This window comes from Dendropsophus ebraccatus, chromosome 14 (assembly GCF_027789765.1).
Source record: "Dendropsophus ebraccatus isolate aDenEbr1 chromosome 14, aDenEbr1.pat, whole genome shotgun sequence".
NCBI lineage: Eukaryota > Metazoa > Chordata > Amphibia > Anura > Hylidae > Dendropsophus > Dendropsophus ebraccatus.
The window spans coordinates 61,884,762-61,898,526 of record NC_091467.1 but is presented as its reverse complement, the minus strand read 5'-3'; the positions used below and the strand labels follow the sequence as shown (position 1 = coordinate 61,898,526).

General features: G+C 43.6%; 1 protein-coding gene across 1 annotated transcript in view; it reads left to right on the top strand.

The window, feature by feature from the left end:
* Nucleotides 1-12,453, top strand: part of PITPNC1 (phosphatidylinositol transfer protein cytoplasmic 1) — a 76,429-nt gene extending 63,976 nt beyond the window's left edge. The window contains exon 9 of the mRNA XM_069952066.1: nucleotides 6,786-12,453. Within this exon, the coding sequence (XP_069808167.1) occupies nucleotides 6,786-7,072 (287 nt within the window). The 3' untranslated portion in view covers nucleotides 7,073-12,453. The remainder of the gene's footprint in view (nucleotides 1-6,785) is intronic.
* Nucleotides 12,454-13,765: the final 1,312 nt, after the last annotated feature.

The window sequence follows — 13,765 nt, the reverse complement described above, 5'->3', positions numbered from 1 at the left end:
AGGAAATGCTTTTCTTATGTGTCTGCATTGTGCTGTTTCTCTGTAATTCCTCCTGGAAATGTTGGGTGGTAGTAAATAAGGGCAAGCGACAGTACACAAAAAATGGCATATAAACTCATAGAAGAGTATTCTATATAACGGTGGTTAGCATAGCCTATCCAAACTTATATACTTAAAGGATGCCATAATAGCCTGTCAGGTTGGCAGAGGTCAGAGGGGAGAGTACTGCCTGTCAGGTTGGCAGAGGCCCAAAGTGGAGATACAGATATGGCGTATACTATGGTCCATACTAGTGGGCGGCTGTATAGATGACATATCCCACTGTATTCCAATAAGGACACAATACCCTACTTACACAAAGCATGCCCACAAGAGCCAAATGGATATAGCATTACTGGACATCACAAATCATCGGATTATGAGCACAGGTGGGTTACCAGTGGACACTGTTGCTATGTTCATATTTTCAGGTGTCTTTCCATTCATCTATACCTCAGTCTAGTGTAGGAGAGCTTGTTTTTTGTTGGACACTTTAAACTGTAGAATTTTAGGGTGCACAAAACAATTTTTTTTTATTAGTAGCTATTTTGCGGGATTGCATAAAAACAGTAGTTTTGCAATTTTTCTGGTCTATTTTTTTAGGGCAGGAACAGACAGCTGTCCATGACACAGTAGCATCAGTTGTCAACTTATACATTTCCAGAAGGAGTAACAGAGGAATGGCTTAACTCAAAGATGCCTGAGAATTGCATACCAGGAGGGGCCGCAGATCCTCTGGAGCTGACACATACCGCGGCGCCCAGGTAGTCAAACCATAGAGGAGCCACATTCCTATATAGGTTTAGGGCTAAACACCATCCCCTGTAAATATAGACATTTGTCCTGTAGTGGTGGGTGTTGCAGACTTTAGGGGGCGCTCCACTCAATCTAAGTTCAGTCACTTATAGAAGATAATAATTAACTCTTCATATTCCACTTGTTGTAATGCTGTTCATCTTTAAGTATTATTACTGCAGTCAGGGGTGTCAACTAGAGATGGGCGAATCAGATTTGTTTTGCTTTGTATGAAGCAAGACTGTTCTGCGCTTATCTCCATCTCCCTCAGGCTCCCGAGTCCATGCAGAGGGAGGATACCGCCTGGAGACCTATTTTCAGGTGGTCCCCGGGCGGTATCTTCCCTCTGCACGGAGCTGGCTGCCTGAGGGAGATGAGAGCCGAACAGTCTTGCTTCGTACGAAGCAAAACAAATCTGATTCGTTCATTTATAGGCTCAACCATAGAGCACTTTAGTGAACCACATTCCCTTATAAAACATCCCTTAATTCAGTCTGATGATATCTTATATAACATGCAAAGGGTATTCCATGTTAGGATGAAAATCTTGCAGGATCGATTATTCATGTCTGCTCTGTTTAGACTATTTAGACTGTTTAGTCTAAATGGGACATCTCTATACAGAGCGATGTATATCTTCCGTCCACACCAAACATGCTTGCCAATGCAGGATAACCAGTATGACTGTCCTAAACATGCTAGCTGTGCACCAGGACAGTAAGTTTGCAAATCATATTCATTATCACAATGATCAGACATTCCTATCAATCCATATATCCTAGAGGCATACAGATTTGGCATGGCCAATTAATCTATATAGCCTAGGCACACAGATCAGGCATGGCCAATCATACAGAGCAGACATGAGCAATCAGTTGTAGCACCTTGATGATGTCACTGGTTCCTAGTGTATGCTAGGCCGCAGTCTTCAGTATGACATTGCTGATTGTTTTTTGCTGTTTTTTCTTCACCTTCTTCCCAGGTAAGTAGAAATCTCCAGATCTTCTCTTCCTTACATTGTGATCTCTTGAATCCTTTTCCAAGAGATCCCTGGCTGCCATGTCACCCTGTATCTCCTGTAGCCGCCCGTTATATCCTCGTAGCTGCTGATCTCCTTCCTGCTCCTCCTGTATCACCGCTGCCTAATCCTCTTCCAAGCTGATTCACACTAACTTTATGAGAGACACGCTCAATAAAGCTAGCCACGTCTGCGCTTTACTCCTCCCTTCTATCTGCCTATCCTACACCAGATGTCTGCTCCCCTCCTCCCCGTTATCCGATGACACCGAATGTCAATTTGGACTCTTTGCAGATATGACAATGGAGGACGTCCGACAATTCGAGAAAAACATGCAATGCAAAACCAACATAAAAGTGTGCAGCGAGCACTCTCCAACACAAGAGGAGATAGGCAGCGAGGCCAAAGAAAGTGTACGTGCTGGTATATCATCCTATTCAGTCTCCCACTGCCGAGAGGTGGTCACAGCCCCGTCCACTGTATGACATCACTGATATAATATAAGGAAATATGAGCAGACATGAGATCCACAGACCTTATACTACAGGAACAGCTATTTATCTAATACTGCTGTATATCATGTGTGAGAGGTAGTCACAGCCCCGCCCCCTATATGAGATCACTGATATAATGACATGTGATCACACATGAGATGATGCTGACCATTTGAATAGTTACTTCTGCTCAGTGTTTGCAGGATGAGGTGTTCACAATCACAATATCTTGGACATAGCATTGCCTAAAGTTGTATGGGTTCAGCTCCAGTGTTTTTTGAGGCTGATATTTAGAGGTAAATAAGGCGATGGGTCCAGAGTTCTGACAGGAAAACTATTAGCAGGTTCCTCTATTGAGCACTGCTCCTGCAATCCTGCAAGTGCCACAGGTTTTGAGAAGTTTGAACTGGTAAAGTTTCTTGAATTAGCTCCTTTGGATCCTTGGGGGCGTTCCTTGGACCCCAAGTGGACCATTCAGCCCACCCACTGCCTCCTTAGTCACGCCTACTGATGCATATTCCAGTATGTGGGAAGACCAGCTTGCTTATGCATTCTTGCATATGCATAAGTAGGCATGAAAATTAGAGGCGGCGGGCAGGCCAAACAGTGCACTGGGGGTCAGAGGAACGCCCCCAGTGCTCCAAAGCAGCTAATTTACATATTTTATCAGATTTCTCAAAACCAGTGGGATTTAAAAGGATCACAAGAGCAGCACTGGATAGAGGAGGTAGAGAGCTACCGGGAACTATCATCAGGTTCGTATGCACGATCTATGATTGCTGCCCCCCTGACAGATCTGTATAATCAGTCCGTCCTAAAAGGAGATGCTCATGATGATTGGAGAATGGCCAGTGTTATATGGCCCATCCACAAGAGGAGTAGTAGGGAGGAGGCCGGCAACTAAAGGCCAGTTATCTGAGATCTGTAGTAGAATGAAGCCCGGTGATTACAGCCCAGTTACCTGACATCTGTAATAGAGAAGAGGCCGTTGACTACAGACAAGTTACCTGACATCTGTAATAGAGAAGAGGCCAGTGACTACAGACCAGTTACCTGACATCTGTAATAGAGAAGAGGCTGGTGTCTTCAGACCAGTTAACTGACATCTGTAATAGAGAAGAGGCTGGTGACTACAGACCAGTTACCTGACATCTGAAATAGAGAAGAGGCTGGTGACTACAGACCAGTTACCTGACATCTGTAATAGAGAAGAGGCCGGTGACTACAGATCAGTTACCTGACATCTGCATAGAAGAGGCCGTTGACTACAGACCAGTTACCTGACATCTGTAATAAAGAAGAGGCTGGTGACTACAGACCAGTTACCTGACATCTGCAAAGAAGAGGCCGGTGACTACAGACCAGTAACCTGACATCTGCAAAGAAGAGGCCAGTGACTATAGACCAGTTACCTGACATCTGTAGTAGTAAATTAAAACTCTTCTAAAAAAGAAGATAATTGATAACCTAACCTAATTATCAACAACTTGATGGATCTAAACCAGCATGGTTTGACTGATCGTGTCTAATCTAAAACTAATCTCATTGATTTCTATGATTATTTCACAAAGTGTTGAATAAAGGTGGCTCCATGGATATCATCTATCTGGACGTCAGCAAAGCCTTTAATACAGTTCCCTGTAGAGAAGAGCTGATAAAGAAGTTTCTGAAAATTGGGCTTAATCCCTGAATAGTTCAATGTATTTGTGGTTGGTAAAGAAAACATATGGGGGTCCTTGTTACAAGTGGTGGCCACAGGGGTCTGTTTTCGATCCAGTCTGTAAGTGACATAGGAGAAGGCTTATTAGGTAAGGTCAGTGACATAGGAGAAGGTTTGGTAGGTAAGGTCAGTGACATAGAAGAAGGTTTGTTAGGTAAGGATAGTGACATAGAAGAAGGTTTGGTAGGTAAGGATAGTGACATAGGAGAAGGTTTGGTAGGTAAGGATAGTGATATAGTAGAAGGTTTGGTAGGTAAGGTCAGTGACATAGGAGAAGGTTTGGTAAGTAAGGATAGTGACATAGGAGAAGGTTTGATAGGTAAGGTCAGTGGCATAAAAGAAGGTTTGGTAGGTAAGGTCAGTGACATAGGAGAAGGTTTGTTAGGTAAGGATAGTGACATAGGAGAAGGTTTGATAGGTAAGGACAGTGACATAGGAGGTTTGGTAGGTAAGGATAGTGACATAGGAGAAGGTTTGGTAGGTGAGGATAGTGACATAGGAGAAGGTTTGGTAGATAAAGATAGTGACATAGGAGAAGGTTTGGTAGGTGAGGATAGTGACATAGGTGAAGGTTTGGTAGGTAAGGATAGTGACATAGGAGAAGGGTTGGTAGGTAAGGATAGTGATATAGTAGAAGGTTTGGTAGGTAAGGTCAGTGACATAGGAGAAGGTTTGGTAAGTAAGGACAGTGACATAGGAGAAGGTTTGGTAAGTAAGGACAGTGACATAGGAGAAGGTTTGGTAGGTAAGGTCAGTGGCATAAAAGAAGGTTTGGTAGGTAAGGTCAGTGACATAGGAGAAGGTTTGTTAGGTAAGGATAGTGACATAGGAGAAGGTTTGATAGGTAAGGACAGTGACATAGGAGAAGGTTTGGTAGGTAAGGATAGTGACATAGGAGAAGGTTTGGTAGGTGAGGATAGTGACATAGGAGAAGGTTTGGTAGATAAGGATAGTGACATAGGAGAAGGTTTGGTAGGTGAGGATAGTGACATAGGTGAAGGTTTGGTAGGTAAGGATAGTGACATAGGAGAAGGGTTGGTAGGTAAGGATAGTGATATGGTAGAAGGTTTGGTAGGTAAGGTCAGTGACATAGGAGAAGGGTTGGTAAGTAAGGATAGTGACATAGGAGAAGGCTTGTTAGGTAAGGTCAGTGACATAGAAGAAGGTTTGGTACGTAAAGTAAGTGACATAGGAGAAGGTTTGGTAGGTAAGGATAGTGACATAGGAGAAGGTTTGGTAGGTAAGGATAGTGACATAGGAGAAGGTTTGGTAGGTGAGGATAGTGACATAGGAGAAGGGTTGGTAGGTAAGGAAAGTGATATAGTAGAAGGTTTGGTAGGTAAGGTCAGTGACATAGGAGAAGGTTTGGTAAGTAAGAATAGTAATATAGGAGAACATTTGGTAGGTAAGGTTAGTGAAATAGGGGAAGGCTTGTTAGGTAAGGACATTGACATAGGAGAAGGTTTGGAAGGTAAGGATAGTGACATAGGAGAAGGTTTGGTAGGTAAGGATAGTGACATAGGAGAAGGTTTGGAAGGTAAGGATAGTGACATAGGAGAAGGTTTGGTAGGTAAGGATAGTGACATAGGAGAAGGTTTGGTAGGTAAGGATAGTGACATAGGAGAAGGTTTGGTAGGTAAGGATAGTAATATAGGAGATGGGTTGGTAGGTAAGGTTAGTGACATAGGAGGAGGTTTGGAAGGTAAGGATAGTGACATAGGAGAAAGATTGGTAGGAAAGGATAGTGACATAGGAGAAGGATTGGTAGGTAAGGATAGTGACATAGGAGAAGGTTTGGTAGGTAAGGATAGTGACATAGGAGAAGGTTTGGAAGGTAAGGATAGTGACATAGGAGAAGGTTTGGTAGGTAAGGATAGTGACATAGGAGAAGGTTTGGTAGGTAAGGATAGTGACATAGGAGAAGGTTTGGTAGGTAAGGATAGTAATATAGGAGATGGGTTGGTAGGTAAGGTTAGTGACATAGGAGGAGGTTTGGAAGGTAAGGATAGTCACATAGGAGAAGGTTTGGTAGGTAAGGTCAGTGACATAGGAGAAGGTTTGGTAGGTAAGGATAGTGACATAGGAGAAGGTTTGGTAGGTAAGGATAGTGACATAGGAGAAGGTTTGGTAGGTAAGGTTTGTCTAATGACACAAAAGTGTGTAATAGGGTTTATATTCCTGGAGGTGTCGGTAATATGGAAAATGACTTAGCTGTACTAGCTAATCACACCCCCTGGATGACATCACTAATATAATATAATGGCATGTGATCAGACATGAGATCCACACACCGTATACTACCGGAACCGCTATTCATCTATTACTGCCCACAACAAGCCTGTATATTGTGTGTGATATAATATACTGATATGTTATCAGACATGAGACAAGGTCTGATTGTGAAGCCAAGCCACGTTCTCATGTTGTGGTGATGTCCATAGGTTTCGTCACCATGGTCCCATGTATCTGCAGCGTTGGAAGGAGCTGGCAGGAGCTGGTAAAGCTACTGAGATATAAAATGGCTGCCCATTATCGCTTATACCGTCACATGACATGTAGTGCTGAGGTGCCGCTACTGCGTATCACACAAGCAGGAGCTCCCTCAGTTTATACATAGTGTTTAATATGTAGTGTGATGTCATCTTGGATAATGATGTCACTGGGAACAGGTTTAGCCTTATTCTCATGTTATTGACTTATTCTTTCTTGTCTTTTATAGACATGACAATGGACGAAGTGCGGGAATATGAGCGGACTACTCAGGAAGCCACTAACAGGAAAATCGGGATCTTCCCACCCGCCATATCAATCACTGACATTGCGCTGCCCTCCTGTTCCCGCAGTGGACCCTCCAGCGCACCTTCCACCCCTCTGACCACCGAGGCTCCAGAGTTTCTGACCGTCCCCAAAGACCGGCCAAGGAAGAAGTCAGCCCCAGAAACTTTAACGCTGCCAGATCCGTCCCTTAACGCACAAAGCATGTTTACCAGTAACCAGTCCAAGTGACTGGTCAGAGCCCCGATTACAACTCATAAAGACAAGGATGCAGCCAGAGAGGAGCCCAACGTGTTTCACAACCATGTCCTCACACCTTCTCTGGCCTGGACGCTCCTAACACGCTGCTTCCTCCTTCATATATTCTATTGCTTGTTATCCTACGAACAGACTGCAACTTCTCAGTCTGACCATTTGCATAATGTATTCTTCTAAGTTTTTAAGGATTTGAGGCTACAATCACTGCTGCTTTTAACTGTAGATATGAGAGATGGAAAGCTTTAATCCAGAATTAGAAAGGGAATCTATAAGCGCCGACAGGTTTTGCTCATCCCTAAATCGGCTTCTTTAAGGGTCTGATGTGGAACTGTGTTCACTTTACGGTGCATAGGAACCATTTGCATGTCTTTGAGAAGATGGGAACAGAGCTACCCGTGCTTTGTGGGATGCTGTCATGAGATTTTGCTGCATAACCAAGGGCGTCCATAGTATAGAGAAAGATCTAGTGCCAGACATTGGGCAATGTACCAATCATGGGGATGTGAAAATAATGCAACTTTGTCCCATATGGGGGGGGGGGGTTGTCAACGACGAGCCTGCCCTAATTTCTTACAATAGAGAAGCGGTGTAGTGACAGCAACCCCCACAAGGAGAAATGCTTCCTGTCCACTATGGATGCCCTTGCAACTGTCATATTCCTGGCACCACCATGCAACTTTCGCACAACACCACTTTCTGGTTTCCCGCAGTAGTCAGTGGAAGTGTTGCACTACTACTGCACAATGGCTTCAGCTTCCATTGAATTCTGGGGAGTACGACCATTTGCAGTTGTTGACAAGTTGCAATTTTTGAGCCGCTAGATTTCCGCTGAGCGTATTGGCGGCGTAGTTTACATCTAGCCAAGTTGAAGTTGAGCGAGTGGTAATATTTCTTAACCTTTTTGATTGCGGATGTAAATGTTTTTCTATTCCTGGAAATAGAACAGTGAATTGCTGCTCCTCGGGGCGGAGCTCTCTGCTTGGGTGCATGTTAGACATTATACTTGTATTCTAGAGTAACGGGTAAGCACACACTTCATACAAATGTAGCATGACAACACTGTGCCGGGCTCGGGACAGCCACACAACAGCAGATATTAATAAGGAGTCATCTGTACATATTCCTCATTCTGGATAAGACCATTACGTTCTTATCAATTATTTTTAGCACAAATATAATAATTTTTTCTTTTTTAAGAATAAGATGGCGGCGCGGCAAGAGCAGGTTGTGAATTATACTTCTTACATGTCTAAACTGTAGGGACAACAATAGGGAGTCTGGTGTCAGGCGGCTTGCCACAGATGTTTAGGTTTTTTTTCTGGATATTATCTCTATATTAGATGTTTTATGTCATTGTTAGTGTGTTACTTCTGTTACATTGTATTTACACGTGTTGTTGAGAAGACCACCGTACGCTGATAACGTTCTTCATTTTGTGGACTAGACATGATTCGGTTGGAATAGGTTTGGCGGGCGGATAGTCTTTGGCAAGGAAAAAAAATAAAAGACCAGAAGAACAAAAAAGTGGGGAGGAGCTGATTTACCTTAATCACCTAATTCACCACGATCACCTGATCTGCCCTCCCTTCAAATCAATAACATAATGGAAAGATTGAAAAAAAAGATGGACCAGGTAAAAAATCAGATGCAACTAATTCCTCAATATTTGGGGATTGTTTTTCCACCACAGATATATCGATGTTCTGCCATATTGGTTGTATCTATGGTAAAGCCCTTTTAGATGTGGCCATAGACCAACTTGTCAGGCGTTTAGACACCTCAATGATTTTTTTTAGCGTTTGCTCATCTCTGGCTTTTCCAGATGATAGAATTGCCTCTATTTTGCTATGTTTGGGCATCCAGCACTCTTTGGTCGGTAGGTGTCCTGTAGACTGGGAGAACCTGAGATGTTTAGATTGTTGTACAGTTATAGGCTCTTTTAAACTTTTGTAAGAGTTGTTGATCCTACTTCTCAGTCCTGATAACGTTAGGTCACTTTATTATGGATGCACCTTGGGTTACCTGCCACTGACTGTGTCCCAGAATGGGAGTTGGTAACTAGCATCTGCAGGTAGTCTTCAGCCACCACTAAAAGGCATCACAAAAGTGGTCACCACTGATGTCACCGATAGGTGTGTGGTCTTCCTGTACACAGTCCTATTCTCCAAAGATTATTGGATTGGTAGAGTCTGGTCATGCATGGACAGTCTGAATACCGAGGCGGTGTTGGGTAAGGTACAGTAGGAATGACTGTATTTTGGGTCTAAACTGATCCCGCCATCTGATAATGTTGCCTACCCTCTTGATTTCCGCCCCTGTGCCCTCATGTAGATTTGCACGTGTACATAGGATGAGTGTGAGGCTGCAGTTGCCATGTTCTTGGCCCACACCAATACACTAGCTCAGGGAGTATTGTTCTGTGAAAAGCGATGTGGCGTTCATTCTCTGCGCCTGCTGATCCCGTAAGGCGTGTCTTTTATGTATGACCCAATGGCAAGCAGACAGATGTTGTTGTATAAGGTTTTTCTTTCCTTTAAAAGCAGGCTGTGAATTTTTTTTTCAGGACCAATAATAACAAATAGATATATATTACAATATTGGAATTTCAGAATTTGCCACATTCTGGATTTAGCATTCTATGTAACTGTAGCATCATTGCTGTATAATGGAGAGTTCTGCACCTTACATAGGGGGTCATTTATCAGGAAAGTTTTTATAGATGCTTTGCATTTGCTTGTTAGAGTATTTTGTAGTTTGCAGCAAATTTATCAAAATTTGAACAACGTCCGCGTTATCAATAGATTAGTCTGGATGATGTCACATTAGCTCCTTCACTGAGCTGCGTTCTGCAAAAAAAGTTGCGAATAAACAGGCGTGTCACACAAGCCACGTCCAATTCAGCGCAGACTAGGCGCAAAACAGGAGACAAAGATGGGAAAACAATGCTGGATATATGAGTTTCTTTGTGTTTCACACCATTTTCATGTCCTCTGTCAGTGAGTAGAAATGGGAGACATTACTGTCATCTGAATGAGGGTTTGGCCGCTGCTATCTTAGGCTTTTATCCTCACGGCCATATTGGTTTTGCGGTCCCTAAACCCATGGATCCGTAATATGTGGACGACCTATTTACAGCAATGTGATCTGAGGACGGCCCACATTCACACACCATAAAGGCTGAGTCAAATACTCGGCTTATGGAGTCGATAGTCATGACCACTGACTCATAGAGTAATAAAAGGTTGATACTGTCCGCAATGGGAACCACAAATCATGGTGGTGTGAAGGAGGCCATATGTGTGTGACCAGCCTCCTTGTATCCATACACTGACAGCAAGGAAATATCTGTAAAATGTGAGGTATTGCAGAACTTTTTATGATACAGGATGAATGGGACTTTCAATCCAGCCGTGGGGGACAATCATCTGGTTCCTGACATTGTTCCCGTTGAAGGCAGTACAGGTGATTCAGAGGAATGGGCGTCCATGTACTACATAAGGTCCTGGAGTCCTCCAGAACTGAGGCATCTGTTACATAGTGGGTTTTATAGACTTTTATACCAGTGTCCAATACTCTAGACCATATTCCGGTCCCTTACAGTGGAAACTGGATCACAGGAAATTTCTATGAATACAGAACGTCTCACATTGTCTTCCCCTTTACTTATCTGCCTATTCGGGGATTTGGATTTCTTCCCTCAAAATCAAAATAGTTGCCAGTAACAAAACAGTGAGCGGTAAAACAATCTTCTGTAGCGCTGTACGCAATGCTGGTGAAGCTATATAATCTCCTGCTTCCACCCTGCCTTATGCTATATATCAGGTTTAGCTGCCTTACATCCAGTAGACAGCCCCAAATCCCTCCAAGGCACCATTTTTGTAGCGTGAATTATGTAAATTGATGGCCAATCAGAATTGTTTACAGAGTCAATTTGCGTAACTCTTCCTAGTACCATAGCCGATATTACGGGTCTCGGCTGGTGACAAAACCCCTTGAAATCACAGAAAATATTAACTATGTGGAAAATGTAAAATGGAGCCGTTTCCCATAGCAAGCAATCCGCTTCCAGCTCTTATTCCTCCAGTGCAGGCTGCGATATGATTGGCTTTTGTGGGCTCCTCCTCCTTTATGTCCAGTACTTGTGTCCATGTTTCCTCACAATCCGGTCTCCTCCATGTTGGAAATAGTCACGACTGCCATCGTGACTATCTATGTGTTGTTGGAGAAAAATGTTGTCAATAAAGTTATTGCAGGTTAAAGTAGTGATGTGATTTGTCTCTCAGGAAACAGGAGACACCTCATAGTGACCAATCAGATGACTGCACTGGAATAAGAGCTTTAATCTCATTGGGCACTCCCGCCTTCCTAGAAATCAATCAGATTACTGCTTTTACTTCTCAAGCTTGGTTGCTATGGACAACCTCGCCATTTTGTCTGTATTGTATGCGTAAGGTTTATGCTGTGATGTAGCAATGACTGCCATTTTGTCTGCGTTTTAACATTATAGACACATAGAAGAGGAAACTGGCTACCACTAAAGTTCCTGAGGAAAAGTGCCACAAAAAAAAACAAGATAGCTGCAGTTTTCTACCATTTATGTGGTATTTTTTAAGTAAAATTGACAATCATTAACCCTGTGATGACTGTACTCAGTCACCAGTAGCTTTATAAGGGAACTGGGGGACCTGACACATTGCACACACTAAAACTCCCGCCAAAAGTTCCCTATCTAAGAAATCTCTGCCATTGGCCAATAGGGATCATGTGACCACAAAGTATTTTGGGGGTTCGTTTTGTGGCGCAGCCCTAGTTTACCTTTGTTATATATATTGCTATTGTTTACCACATTATTAAAGTGATGCGGGGAAGTGTAATGGTGAATGTACGAAAATCCACCTCCGGCGTTAAGGAAACCGCTTGTAGTGCTCCCATTAACATGAGTATCACCATGCTATAACCACCAGGCCACACCTACTTCCTGAGCTGCTGGTATTGGGTGACGGTGAATGCTGCTTATATTACATTTTAAGAGGTGTTGGCGCCATAGAAAATTAGAGTCTATACCTGCCCTTTAAGTATGCTTTGGTTTTACCCAGTGCTATAATTTTCCGCCCCTGGTGGTCAGTGGATTGGCTGGCACCTGTGAGATGGACGTCTTATTTACAAGCCGTCTCCATGTCCCACAGTCTGTACAAATTACAGACAAAGTTATACGTATAGGTGTAATAAGGAAAGGGGCGGAGCCTGCAGACCATACACCCAGCGCATGATAATTCCAGCACTACCGCTTCTTCACTTTTTACCTATTTATTGTCGTTCTGTTTCATTAGGACGAGTTATTCATCCTCCTTATGTCGTCTTGTAAATAAACTTTCAAGAAACTTTACAAGTGTCTTTTATTCCAGTCTCCTTCCCCACTTTTACATAATATGACACCATATTTCTCTTAACTATATATAATCTGACTCCTCCCACTCATGACATCATATTTCTTATTACTATAAATCCTTTGACTCCTCCCTCTTATTTACATGTTGCATGCAGCACCAGCTTTACTATATATCCTGACTCCTCCCCCTTATTAACATGCTATGAAACTCACCACATTTTACTTTACACTACTATATATTCTCTGACTCCTCCCCCAAAGTTAAATACAGCAGTGACATTTCTCTTCATACTTCAACATATAGTGCGGTAATATCATGTTTCTGTGTATGGAGGTGTGCATGAGAACATTCTGTACGTCTCTTATGAGTGTGCAAGTAGCCTTAGCCCGGACCAAGTGTGCATGTAGCCTTATTTCAGATGTCCCCTATAATTAAGTGTACACATAAGCTTAGTTCAGACGTCCCCTATAACTGAGTATGTGTGTAGCCTTGGGCCAGACGTCCCCTAAAGTTGAGTGTACACCTAGCCTTGGCCCAGGCGTCCCCTATAACTGAATGTACACATAGCCTTGGCCCAGACATCCCCTATAACTGAGTGTACATGTAGCCTTGGCCCAGGCGTCCTCTATAACTGAGTGTACACGTAGCCTTGGCTCAGACGTCCCCTATAACTAAGTGTACATGTAGTCTTGGCCCGGGCGTCCTCTATAACTGAGTGTACACATAGCCTTGGCCCGGGCGTCCTCTACAACTGAGTGTACACGTAGCCTTGGCTCAGACGTCCCCTATAACTAAGTGTACATGTAGTCTTGGCCCAGGCGTCCCCTATAACTGAGTGTGCACGTAGCCTTGGCCCGGGCGTCCTCTATAACCGAGTGTACACATAGCCTTGGCCCAGGCGTCCCCTATAACTAAGTGTACATGTAGTCTTGGCCCGGGCGTCCTCTATAACTGAGTGTACACATAGCCTTGGCCCGGGCGTCCTCTACAACTGAGTGTACACGTAGCCTTGGCTCAGACGTCCCCTATAACTAAGTGTACATGTAGTCTTGGCCCAGGCGTCCCCTATAACTGAGTGTGCACGTAGCCTTGGCCCGGGCGTCCTCTATAACCGAGTGTACACATAGCCTTGGCCCAGGCGTCCCCTATAACTAAGTGTACATGTAGTCTTGGTCCTGACGTCCCCTATAACTGAGTGTACACATAGCCTTGGCCCAGACGTCCCCTATAATTGAGTGTACATGTAGCCTTGGCCCAGACGTCCCCTATAATTGAG